At 33.2% G+C, this 13,070-nt stretch overlaps 5 protein-coding genes across 6 annotated transcripts; 4 read left to right on the top strand and 1 right to left on the bottom strand.

Moving 5' to 3' along the window:
* Positions 1 to 778: 778 nt before the first annotated feature.
* On the bottom strand, positions 779 to 2,102 carry LOC17879445. The gene is given in 7 exon segments (XM_023778478.1): positions 779 to 1,042; positions 1,044 to 1,116; positions 1,216 to 1,307; positions 1,310 to 1,402; positions 1,404 to 1,683; positions 1,685 to 1,944; positions 2,046 to 2,102. Coding segments are annotated over 7 exon segments (1,119 nt in total).
* A 2,382-nt stretch (positions 2,103 to 4,484) lies between these two features.
* LOC17877893 (polyadenylate-binding protein-interacting protein 2) lies at positions 4,485 to 5,512 on the top strand. 2 transcript variants are annotated; one of them, XM_006282681.2, is made up of 3 exons: positions 4,485 to 4,664; positions 4,751 to 5,028; positions 5,111 to 5,512. In XM_006282681.2, exons 2-3 carry the CDS (start codon positions 4,758 to 4,760, stop codon positions 5,287 to 5,289), a joined length of 450 nt encoding a protein of 149 aa, XP_006282743.2. In that variant the 5' UTR covers positions 4,485 to 4,664; positions 4,751 to 4,757; the 3' UTR covers positions 5,290 to 5,512. The 2 variants fall into 2 exon arrangements, with proteins under 2 accessions (XP_006282743.2, XP_023635637.1); XM_023779869.1 differs by having other exon boundaries at positions 4,579 to 4,664; positions 4,733 to 5,028; positions 5,111 to 5,452.
* Positions 5,513 to 6,860: 1,348 nt separating this feature from the next.
* Positions 6,861 to 7,361, top strand: LOC111829760 (defensin-like protein 21). Its single transcript, XM_023779872.1, has 2 exons — positions 6,861 to 6,962; positions 7,067 to 7,361. The coding sequence occupies exons 1-2, from the start codon at positions 6,905 to 6,907 to the stop codon at positions 7,297 to 7,299; spliced, it is 291 nt and encodes a 96-aa protein (XP_023635640.1). The 5' UTR covers positions 6,861 to 6,904; the 3' UTR covers positions 7,300 to 7,361.
* Positions 7,362 to 9,635: 2,274 nt separating this feature from the next.
* LOC17877748 (defensin-like protein 21) lies at positions 9,636 to 10,018 on the top strand. The gene is made up of 2 exons (XM_006285700.2): positions 9,636 to 9,699; positions 9,792 to 10,018. The coding sequence occupies exons 1-2, from the start codon at positions 9,642 to 9,644 to the stop codon at positions 10,016 to 10,018; spliced, it is 285 nt and encodes a 94-aa protein (XP_006285762.1). The 5' UTR covers positions 9,636 to 9,641.
* A 1,799-nt stretch (positions 10,019 to 11,817) lies between these two features.
* Positions 11,818 to 12,319, top strand: LOC17878670 (defensin-like protein 21). Its single transcript, XM_006285376.2, has 2 exons — positions 11,818 to 11,913; positions 12,019 to 12,319. The coding sequence occupies exons 1-2, from the start codon at positions 11,853 to 11,855 to the stop codon at positions 12,243 to 12,245; spliced, it is 288 nt and encodes a 95-aa protein (XP_006285438.1). The 5' UTR covers positions 11,818 to 11,852; the 3' UTR covers positions 12,246 to 12,319.
* Positions 12,320 to 13,070: the final 751 nt, after the last annotated feature.

The following is a 13,070-nucleotide window of genomic DNA, read 5'->3' as shown; positions in this document are numbered from 1 at the left end:
AGAGATGACTCCTAAATATTTATTTCCTTTTCGCTATGGGTTTTTTATATGATATATTTCCTTTTTTTTGGGATATTGTACACAGTATTGTTTGACTTCATATTGGATTTGTGTTTTGTTTGATATATTTCCTTTTTTTTTTGGATATTGTACCTTTTTGTTGTTCTTTATTTTCTTCGTTTTTAATGCACTTTATAACACACGTACAATTCGGTGACTCTACTTTTATAGATTTTTTAAAAAATATATTTTCTCTTCCCACTTTAATTACTGGTAATTAAAAAAGGACTTCACAAACACTAAATCAAGTTAAAAAAAAAAAAAAAACTTTTCTCTTGTTTGTTCAAATCCTAATAAGTTAAAAACACTTCTCTTGTTTGTTATCTTTTGCAAAATTTACAAGTTCATATTCTAGGGCGTTCTACTTCTCGATGAACTAGGGGCCTTTAATACTTTACTAGATTTTGTTAAAAATGCTCTGTTTTATAGAGAAATTATGCTTCTTGTAGGCTTGTATCTTTGTCTACTCCCGAACCAAAATCTTCAGTCGAGTTTGAACATTAGGAATGTATGAAATTTAACGTTACCTTTAGCATATAATGAACTACTGTATGTTGGAATCGAAAGAAACATATATATATATATATAGACTGAAAGAGAAACATTGGAGTTCAGTTATAGCAAATGGGAAAGCAAAAACAGCGATGACAATATTAGAGAAGCAAACACAACGTGAAAGATGCCACGGTGATTAGTTATGAGCTAGTAGAGAGAGGAATTAATAAGGAGGAGGCCAGTAAGGGAAGTCCAAGTTCCTTAATGGAACGTCATCATCGTCAGTGTACAAGGTAGTGCAAGTTTTAGTGGCGAGATCGTAAACACCAAAGTTATGGCCAACAAAATAGATGCAGTTAGGATTGAGTCCATAGGAAGCACTAGCCGGGACACAAAATGCCTCACTATGTCCAATAAATATACAAAGATCTCCAATATATTCTGTGTACATCATAGTCTTGTTATATTAGTCCGATTGCTCACCTTCTCTTAACCACCATGAACTTTTCTGTTAGGGGCATTAGTGTTTCGTTTTCGAAGTCCTCTATTTCCTTAGAGTACCTGAAAAAAAGAAATACATAAACATGCATTACTAGAGTCAAAATAAGATACACAAGCCAAAAAATGGTACACACTAAAAGTGTCTAGTTTATTAAATACCACTTGACGAGGAAAAGTTGGCCGGTGGGTGACTCCACAAGATGGTCTGTCATGGAACATGAATTCACCTTCTCCATCTCCTTGTACACACATACTCTGGAGGCTTGTCAAATTCCATTTCGATGAAGTCTGGCTGGTCATCCTCCGTAAAGTCGAGATCAAAGTAGCACAAGTAGTTGCTACTTGCTACCAGCACTTGGAATGTAGAACCTTTCATCTGTCTTGGAGAACATGAGGCTCGACAAAGGGTTTATGCACTTGGTTTCGATGTTGATCCATTTGGAGCTGCCAAAAGGCCTGCAAAGACTCAACCGAGATCCTGATAACTTGACAGCCACTACCCAATCTTTATCCCGGACAGGTAAAGAGGACATGGCTACGTTTTGGATTTTGCAACCGGTGGGCAGAGAAGGTAGATAAACAGTCACGTTTTCTATTTTGGGGTCGGAAGGGTTATCATAAGAGATGACAAGTTTATCTTTGTTGGAAAGATAGGAACGTACGTACTCCATCACGTGAAAATCCGACAGTCATCGCATGACTGACCTCCTCAATGAGTTTCTTGTCGTTAATACAGACTTTCTTTTCTTTGTATAAGTCTTCTGTTGTTACACGACCATCCAGAGAAGAGTGTTGGATGTTAAGGATGTGGTCAATCAACAGAAACGGGTAGGCTGGTGTAGATGAGAAGTGAGTTGTAGATGAGAACATACGAACGTTTGTGTGTCTCTGCCATATATATATGGTCAAGTTAATTAGTCAGAGACAACCAAGAACAAAAAGTTAAAAACATAACCTAATTATTACATAGCAAAAGCAGAGAAGCTTACGAGGATGTTTTTGCAGACAGAGGGTTTGAAGACACGGTTGATGATAAGCTGCGCCATTGTTGAAACCCTAAACTATATGTGTGTGTTCAGCGTTAGCCCTAATACTAAGATTTATAGATACTTGCAAACCACGTCCACGTTTTAAAGTAAATCTTTAGAGAATATTTAGAAATGGTACCCAAAGCAATATCTCTTTAAAATCTGCGTATCATTTTTTGCTTTTCCCAAAAGTAAAAATTACATAAGTTTTTTGATTCAATATTTTATCCCCATATAAAATCTAAAACCATTCCTAATATATATTGTCTTGTCATAATTATTTTATATTTTTTAACACCTAAAATGATTCATAAGATAACGGTATATTCATTCATTATAGTGTTGCAGAAATATCCAGATATATGCCGTGAAAATCTTTAGGTGTTTATGGAACTAACATGCCGGAACCCATCGAACTTCAAAACTACTTTAAGAAGAAACTACAAGTCGAAAGCTTCACTCCCAAGTAACTGAAATCATCTAATTGGCTAGCCCAAAATGATCGAACGTGAGACGTGACGTTAGGTCCATCATCAAGAGTCTTGGTAGCCCTTGAACGCATTTTTTCTCTGATACCTCCATTTGAGAATAACAAAAAAAGTGAAAGACTAGAGAAGCAAACCAATATCTCACGTATCGATAGATTAAAAAGAGAAGTTTATAATATATAGTAAAATCTAACTCTAATTAGTAAGAAGACTTTTTGGAAAGGAGTCCAACGAGGAATCCGTACGGACTTGAGTTATGAGCCCAAAACGGACAATATATCATACTAATGGAAAGTTGATTGGGTTTAGAGAACCCTAACAATTGGTATTAGAGCCTAGGTCAAGATAGAGAACGTAGTGGAGTGGATATGGGCTCTATATTCGGTGTGAAAAAACGCTCAATGTGACACGATAAGAATTGTACCTCAAAAATAGGAGGCCAAAGGTTCGTGGTCTATGCTTTGAGGGGAGTATTGGAATACAAACCAATATCCCACATCGGAAGATTAGAAAGAAAAGTTTCTAATATATAAAGTCAAGTCCAACTCCAATTAGTATGAGATCTTTGGGAAAAAGCCCAATAGCAAATCCATGCAAACTTGAGTTATGAGCCCAAAACGGACAATATCATACTAATGAAAAGTTGACTTGGGTTTAGAGAACCCTACACTCTCTCTTCTCCCATTTAGAAATCAAACGCAGAGAGAGAGAGAGTACACATAATGCTTCTATGATTATCACGATCTCGTTTTGGCTCTTATATCAAACCCCGAGAAGAAGTCAAACATGTGGCTTGACAAACAAGTCTCTTCTCATGTTCTGGTTAAGTCATTGTCTCTTCAAATTCTTGCCCTAAAGGGGGATTCACGACACAAACTTCAATATGGTTGTTTGACGAACGAGTCTTCTTTTTTCCCGTATAAGAGAGAAATTATAGTAATTTCTTAGGCTGACTCTTGATAATTACCGTCTTTGGAAAGTAGAGCTATATATTGAGCACAGGCCCGGCCCAAATGGGGTGGGCAAAGGAGCCACGGCCCAGGGGACTATGACTTTATAAATCAATTTACATAAGAAAAAAGACCCAAAATTTCTAGAATATGTAAAATAGACCTGAAGTTTTTTTAGTAAAACGATCCAAAATTTTTTTAAACTATTAATTTTATTTTAAAAAGGCCCATATAATTTTAAAAAGTTTTATAACATATTATAATTTTTATTAAGAAGGCCCAAAATTTAATTTCAAATTTAAAAAAATCTCAAAACAAAATTTTAATTAAAAAATATTCAAAAAATTATTTTTTTGCCCAAGAGACCAGAATAATGTTGAGCAGGGGCTGCTTGAGCATCAGCAAACTCTTCAAATTCTTGATTGGTACAATTGCTTGACGACCAAATCTTGACCTTCTCAAACTCTTCATCCCACGAAGGAGCCACAACACGATCTGACGAATAAGTCACACACGAGTGAATCACACAATAAATACCAATCTCTAATTTGGATGAAACAGAAATTGAGGCAAAGTTGAGAAACCATACATGGAAATTTTCGAGTTCGAGACTTATCAATATGATAGAACCTATGCTTCTGCAGAATCTTATGTATGATAATAATTCACTAGATAAGAAGAAGCTTGAGCTTGAGCTTTTCACACATTGAAACTCCTTAAAGAGATACAAATTCAAACTATTTCACTCCTTAACACATGTTATACGATTCAATTTACTTCGTTTACCCTAATGGGCTTTAGCCTTTAGGCTACGTACGTTCTAGAAATTTCCTACTTACGAAAAGAAAAAATTCTCTAGTTTATCCAAAACAGTAATAAGCAAAATAAAAACTACCTTATCCAGTAAACCAACGAGCGTATATCCAATTATTGTGCATATCTACACCGTCAGATTAACCTCTTATCATTCTTCACCGTTGGATCGTCACTTTTCCCGTAACACGTGTCTGTGACACTTACCGGTTTTACCGGCTACTCACTTCTCTTCTACCTCTTTTAAAAACGTCCCAAGCTTCTCATCTCTCACTCCACAGGTGTGACTCGCTCTCTACGACTCAGTTTGACTCGTTGATCGGAGAAAGGTACTAAGATTCCTTGTTTCTTTACAATCAGACAATTCGAAGTTTCCGAGATTCTGATTTCGTAGCAGTGTGTGAATTTTTCGAAGGTGGAAGATGTCGTCGGCGATGGTAGATCGGAGGTTATCGACGCTAAACCCGAACGCGCCTGTGTTTGATCCGGTTGGATTCCGCGAGGTTGAGGATTTTTCGCCGAAGTGGTGGGATCTGGTGACGACGTCTAAATGGTTCCGTGATTTCTGGCTGAGTTCTAACTCCGAGTACGATTTCGAAGACGACGGCGACGATGATTTCTCTGTTATGGAAGAAGAGCTCGAAGAGATGATCGCTTCCTCTGACGGTGGTTCTACGGTTGATTCAGTAACTGGTAACGATTTTGTAGATTTAGGGATTTGAAATTTCAGATCTGTGGATTTTTAAGTTTTTTTTTTGTGTTTTGGTTATGGCAGAGTCAGATGTTGCTAAGTATTTGAAGATGCTTTTGAGTATGACGAAAGAGAAGCTTAATAACAGATCGAAGATGATAATGTCTTCTTCTTGTTCACCAAAGTATAACCAGAAGAAGAGCTACGTGATGAATCCAAACTTCAATTGTCGCCGGAATCATCATATCTATCAGCCACGGTGATCGAAGCTTCTAGAAGAAAACTAAAGCAGCTCTTCTCTTTTAGGATGAATAAGAGTGTAGTTTGTTTGCGTTGAATGTGTAATTATGATCAGCTTTGTATAACTAAACCAAATTGGAATTGGGATCGAACCAGGTCGGTTCGGTTCGTGTTCAATTTTGGTTTCGATTGCGGTTTGTATTTTGGTTATGAACTTTCAAACATCTATAAATAAAGTTGAACCAAGCCTCTTAAGTCATAGCCGAAGGCCCGAATGTAATGTAGGGCTCTTCAAAATTTGGACGGTTAAGTTTTTCTTCTATCCAAAGACCAAAGGTTTGGTTTGGTTTGGTCCGGTTCGGTTGATAAGAAAACAGACAATAAGTCTAATACTCTAATTATGTATGTCAATTAGGGCTAAAGTCTGCTGCCTAGTCCGGCCCAGTCTTGAAAAATATTAGACTCGGACTTAAATATATATGTCCAGAAAAAATCGGGTTTTTTGAACTAAGCCTATTCGGGTTTAAAAGTTTTTTTGGACTTAATCCGGTTGGGTTCAGACCGGCCCGAAAAATATATTTTGAATTTTTTTAATATTTTAGTTTGATTATAAGATTTGATTAATAAATTAGTTTTTATATTTACTTACTAGCCTTATTTAATATTTCTAAAATCTTTGTCTATGATATTTTCTATTATTTATATATGTCAAAACTGAACAAAGAAAAAAACTATATATATATATATATATATATATATATATATATTATATAAATATCTTGATTTTGAAATCATCGAAGTATATTAAATTTTGACTCTATCATCTATTTTAAAGTATTTTAGTTTCATATTTTATTGGGTTAAAGTGTAAACAATTTATTTGGTTTTTATTTTTTTTCTTAACTTAGGTTACATTGATAAGTTATTAAAAAATTTGATGCATTCTTTTATAGTATACCTTTAAATATATTTTTTTTAAAAACTATTATGAACTTATAAGTTAATTTTTTTATCCGTAAGTAAAGCCAAAAAAATCCGAAAAAGTCATGTAGACATGTTAGGATTGGGCCAGACTTTAAAATATAGACTCAGATATTTTTTGGTCTGGAGCAGGCCGAACTCAAATATATGAAGACTTTATGGGTTTCGGACCGGACCAGCCCGATTGACATGCCTGACTCTAATTCAACCTTTTATATCTACTGTAGTTCTTTGGAAACCTGATTCAATTAAAACCGGTATCTAACACGAACAAACCGAACTAATTTTGGTTAGAGTTTACTACAAAACCGAAGCCAAACCAAACAAAGGTAACTTGCTCACACGTACTAATGCATACTGGTCAATTATTATCTCACAAAGTAACAAATATGTTTCCTAAAAGAAAATGATGCATTTCTTTACATAAAGACTTTGAAAAAAACTGTAAATTTTGGATACAAGTTAAATTTGGTTGACAAAACAATTATTTTATGGTCATGACACATGACTATGTTATAGTAAATCATTCAAAGGAACCCTTGACTATAATTCTACTTATAAATATGAAGCAAATCCTTTAGCTTGTTCTCTTACATACAAAGAAGATCAACAATTCATAGTATCTGATTTTACAAAGAAAGCAAAAAAGAGAAAAAGATGCTAAGATCATATGTTGTCTCTTTGATTATATTCGCAGCTCTCATTTTATGTGTGGGTATGGTTTTTCTTTTACAGCTTAGTTTTAAGTTATCAATTTTTTCTTGTATAATTTTACGCTCGAGAAAACTAATTAACAATTAAATTTTCTTATAAACATAGGATCTAAGAGAATAGATGGACAAGAGAAGATCGAGCCATGGATGTACAGTATAAATTCGTCGTGTAATAATGATCATCCAGAACTTGGAAGATGTCTTCCAGGTATTGATGATTCTACTACTAGTGACGGAAAATGCTGGAAATTTTGCATTATTGAAGGGTGCGAAAGCGGAGGATTCTGTAAACTCATAGGGAAGAAACATGTATGTCACTGTTATAATGCAGATCATTAATATGCATCACAAATTTATAGATATCTAAAAATATATATAAAGATCAAAAGAAGCATTTCATTGTTCTAAGTGCAGAAATTTCATGTCTCTTGTGTTTGTTCAAATCAGATTTAGAAAAATATATTAAAAATGAATCATATATATTATCATCGAAACAGAAAATGTCTAAAATTTCATATAGAATAATAGATACATAATCCCAAATTTATGTATTTAAGTTTCCGTAAAATGTCAAAAAAGTAGCCAATGACCCGACAAGTTTATCTTGAAGTTTAATGCATCGTTACTTTATTTTCATACCATTTGCAACGTAAAAATATTGGGTCAAATTTTAGATGGTTCTTCGAAATCATTCTTTGTAATTTTTTTTTTTAGCACTAAAAGGTTTTTTGTTTAATTTTAAAAAGGTTGAAGAAAACTCTCAATTTTAAAAATTTGCATTACATGTTCGAATTTATTTTACTAAGTGTATTTTTATTTCATCTCTTTTATCAACTTAAATTTTTTTTTTTTAATTTGGAAATCTTATAAGTTATAACTCATTGGGCAAACGAAGTAGATTAATCAACCAAACAAAGTTACACTCTAGAAGCAGAGCAGCAGTTAAGTGCCAGCAGAGCTGACTTAGCAAGAGAATCGGCTAAAACATTGCACGACCTGGGAATAAAAGCAAAAGAGATAGAAGCAAAGGATGACTTTAACACAGCAATATCATGGAGGATCCCCTTGAGCTCTGTAGTACTATCCTTTGAATTGATGAGTGCTATGAGGACCTTAGAGTCCGAGAACACTGAGAGAACGTTGCAGTCCGACTGCGAGGCCGCCATGGAGAGAGCACATCGCATCGCCAGAGCTTCAGCAATTAAAGCTGATGCAACAAAAGCTCTGTTTTCCGAGAAGGAGGAGGGAGACGAACCTGCAGGGTCGATAAAGATCCATCCCATTCCGGCGTTACAGGATCCTGCAGTCCACGCTGCATCAACAAAGCAGGAGACGCCTGAAGGAGCAGAGGTACTAACCATCGGAGCGTGAGGACTGGGCGTCTTAGACCGATGCAGTTGAGCAGCCTCCCACGACTTAGCCTCTGCAATGGATTTCAAAATGATTTCACTTTCCGAGAACACACGATCTTCGAAGAGGAGCTGGTTTCTCGCCTTCCACATGTTCCAAAGGAGCCAAGGGAACAAAGGAGAGGTCGTTAGTCCAGTTGGGGGAAGGTTCTGCATTTTTGAAACTTGTTGCAGGAAAAGAAAGATGCTTTCAGGGCTAGGTCCCTTGGTTTATTTGTCCCTGGCATAAGGTCCCAAATATTTGAGGCAAAAGGGCAGTACAGAAACAAGTGGAGTTCATCCTCCATTGTCGCACAACGGTGACAGAGGCCTCCATCCCCTAATCCTCTTTTGGCTAGATTTGCCCCTAAAGCCAGCGCATGGCTTGCAATTTTCCATAGGAAGGTTTTCAGCTTAGGTGATGTTTGAATGTTCCAAATACATTGCTGCCAATTGAAGGGATCTAAGGGAGTATCAGCAAGCACAGAGAGAGCATAGCCCGTTTTAGTGGAGTAAGAGCCTGATTTTTCTGGGAGCCAGACTCTAGCATCTTTTAAAGCATGGGAGCTAGTAACAATCTTTCTGATGTCAGCCTCATGATGAGGTAGGTGTAAACGTATAGCATCAACATTCCATTCATTTGAGGCAGGGCTTAAGAGTTCACTAACTGAAAGAGAGCTGCAGCCCGCATTTGGTTCTTTAATAGACTTCAATAATATCATAGTAAAATAGTCATGTGAGTTGATATCTTATTTTTGTTTGTTTTCGTTAGTTATATTTTATTTTCTTAGTCTTGATTTTTCAAATCAATTTTTATTTTACTTTTGTGTGTCTAATGTTCTCAATATATTAATATAAATATTATTTTAAATCTAATTTTTAGAAGCACAATATCAATTTTGATTCTGTTTTTTTTTTTGTCCCGATACCGACACATACCAAATTGAAACCATATCACCAAAATAAACCCATCTAATTTTAATTATATTTCAAACATGTTTTACTAAAACATAATATACCGAACCCATACCAAACCGTCATATTGGTTTGTGCTTTACTCTATAAAGTAACAAAGACATAATCTAAACAATTGGTCAAAGTTGTCATCTATGTTTTGGGTAATATATTTCATTTGTTTGACCAATAAAAATTATGTCCAATAAGATAATATTCCAAAGAAACATGGCAGGGCAATTCTAACTATAAATATGAAACAAGTTCTTCATTTGTTTTCATTCAAATAAAAGTATTAAAGTTAATAATATTTTGCTTTAACAACGGAAAAAGAGAAGGATGTCAAGAACAAAGATTATTTCTTTGGTTTTGTTTGCGAGTATTGTGATGTGCATGGGTATGTTTTCTTTAGTGTTTAATACTAATGCAATACAATTTTTCTCAAACTTTAATGTATGAAATTAAAATTACATTTCTATTGAAATTAAGGTTCCAACAAAATCGACGGACAAAAGAACATCACGCCGTGGGTAAATGAAATCAACTCGATATGTTGTAGAGAACATCCAAGTCTCGGAAGATGTCTTCCAGGGATAGATGATAATGCTGATAAAGATGGAAAATGCTGGAAATTTTGTGTTGAAGGTTGTGAAAGAGGTGGCTTTTGCAAACTTTTTGAAAAAAAACATATATGTCATTGCTATTGTTCGGGTTAATAGATATAATAACAAAATTATATTGGTATAATGTGTAACACATGAAAAAAAATGTTGGACTACCAAAATTCTTTATTTCTTTAACTCTTTTCGCCATCAAATTTTTTAAAACTCTATTAATAAAGTTGAAAAGCCACATATCGATAATCTAAATAATCACTTTAAGTGAGAGATCAGATCGAAATCGCTTGATCACTAAGCTGGTCACCGTTGGAACCAAATTTTGAAAATTCAGAAAAGTGTAATATTAATGAATACTAATTTTGTGTCTCTCTATATATTGAAGGATGGGAAGAGGTAGTTTCCATACAAACATTCTAGAAAGAAATGTAATTGTTACTCTTCGGGTTTATGCATCACACAAAATTTATAGAAATCTAATATGTAAAGCAGGAAAAAAATTTCTATAGAACAACATTGTTCAAATATATTTAAAAAATTACAAAATTTACCCATTTCTTCTCTTTTTTCTCGGTATCAAACTATAAAAGCTCTTATAATATCGATCATATTTTCTAGTATTTCATATAAACGTAGTTATGACTAAAAGTAATCTTATGCATATGTATGCTGATACGTGTGTGTATATAGGCCACTCCAAACGCACACTGATATCATCTTGCTCATTAGTTATCTTCAATTTTAGAAAAAGAAACATCAGTTGTATTGTGCATAGATTAGAGTGGAGAAATATATGATTGATCATGCAAATCAAATACATACACTCTCGAAGTAACAGTGACCTATTGACCTCTTTTTAGCAAAACTGGTCCATACAAATTTAGATTATCTTTTATTAGGATGCTAGGTTCCAATGGTTACTTTGAATATTTCGAAAAGGAATATTTTAAATCTTATCTATAGTAATTTACAAAACAATTGTAAAATTAACAGAAAACGAGATTTTAGTATGAATTTGACTTTGACATGACTATCCCCTCTTATATTTATTTTCCTTTTTGGGATAAGTTAATTGAAGAATAAATTTAGCTGATAATATTAATAATATGAAGAATTAGCTGATATATTATTTTTTTGTTTTTAGTTCAAAATAGTTTATCACACTAGTCGTGCTTAAATGTGAAGAATTAACTGATTACTATAAAAAGATTTAGCAGATATATAAATGCATAGTGCTTTATGTGCATTAAATCATGAATCATCATCATCATTAAGATAATTAGTGTTGAAGAATTGAGATGTCCGTGCTGATCGCCTTGCAAAATGCGCTCGTGCACGAGGTTTAGTTTTTTCCCATGTAAGTTTTCAGGTTCCGGAGTGGTTGGCTCACGAGGCTAACCTATTCGAATCTGTTTAATAATATATGAAGTCTTTGAGGTTAAAAAAAAAAAAAAAAAAAAAGAGAATTGAGATGAATGTTCAAAAATTCATTTAAAAATGGATTTTCGAAATACACAAAAAAAGTTTTCATAAGAGACATGCCAAAATGAAATCAAAACACCAAAAATATAACTGATCTAATTTTTGGTTATAATTGAAACAAGACTTCTACTACGACATAATCAACCGAACCTACTACCAAAATTATACAGAAATGAAATGTCCACCCTTACTTTATCTTACAAAGTAACATAGTACATTTATTAGAAATATAATCACTTTTTAAAAAAACCTGAAAGTAAATGTTTTTGGAAATACATTTAATTTGGTTGACCAAACAAATTTTGTTCATTACTATGTTAGATAATGTTCATTGAAACCCTTGATTGGAATTCTAATATTATAAATACAAAACAACTTCTTCATTTTTTTCATTCAAACAAAAAGAATCAAAAGTTCCTAATATTTTAGTATAGCAAAGGAAAAAAAGAGAATGGTGTTAAGAACCAAGAATGTCTCTTTGGTTTTATTTGCAGCCATTATGCTTTGCATAGGTATGTTTTTCTTTTCTTTCTAGCTAGTACTAATACTTTAAAACTTTCTTATGAAAATTTGATATTTGGAATTTACAATCACATTTAATTTCTACCAAAATTTAGGTTCAATTCAAGTAGATGGACAAAAAAACATTGCACCATGGGTATATGAGTTCAAGTCGATATGTTGTAGAGAACATCCAAGTCTCGGAAGATGTCTTCCAGGGATAGATGATAATCCCGATAAAGATGGAAAATGCTGGAAATTTTGTGTTGAAGGATGTGAAAGAGGTGGTTTTTGCAAACGCTTTGGAAGAAAACATATATGTCATTGCTATTGTTCGGGCTAATCATCATAATAAAATTATAGTGGTATAATGTATAATGCATGAAAACATTTAATATAAAATTAACTTATTTGATATTAAATAAGAAATTAAATTTTGTTCCTATCGTAATTTTCTTTGTCGGTATCAAGCTCCAAAATCTTTATTAAAAAAATACGTCACATATTGATCATATAAATAATCAAAATTTTTGAAAATTCATACAAATATAATAATAATTAAAACTTATCTTATGTATATTTATATGTTCAAAGAGGATACAGTAGAATGACACTTTATAAAATCAGAAAATATTGTATTTACAGTAGAATCTCTATTCCATGTCTATGGACACGACCTTAAATTACTCCAAACGCACTTCAAATCTACACCACTTTATTTTCTAAACGATATCATGCTGCTAATTAGATATCTTAAATCTTAGAAAATGAAGCATAGTGTAATTATTTGGTAAATTGAAATTTGAAATTGTTCAAACTTATTAATGAAAGTTTGAAATTATTTGGTAAATTGAAATTTGAAAATAATGAGTGAAGGTACATTTATATATTTACCATATGTAACATTCTCACTAAGATATTGCATAATCAATATATTATTTAGTTGCAAATAACTATATATTAATAAAGATGATTGACCAAATTATCTTTTCATGATACTATAATATATAAGAACATGCATCGTCATGTATTCGCATATTGAAATCGACGTGAGTGATTACAATGTTTGCAATTTTATCCCCCAACAAAATAAGTCACTTTGATCTTTGAATCAAAATTTATTCAAAAACGGTCTTACAACTTGTTACATGTATATTACTAATAACCA

The sequence above is a fragment of the Capsella rubella genome, unplaced genomic scaffold (assembly GCF_000375325.1).
Source record: "Capsella rubella cultivar Monte Gargano unplaced genomic scaffold, Caprub1_0 scaffold_7, whole genome shotgun sequence".
Lineage (NCBI taxonomy): Eukaryota > Viridiplantae > Streptophyta > Magnoliopsida > Brassicales > Brassicaceae > Capsella > Capsella rubella.
The sequence above is the reverse complement of the archived record's forward strand: the minus strand, read 5'-3'. Positions and strand labels throughout refer to the sequence as shown.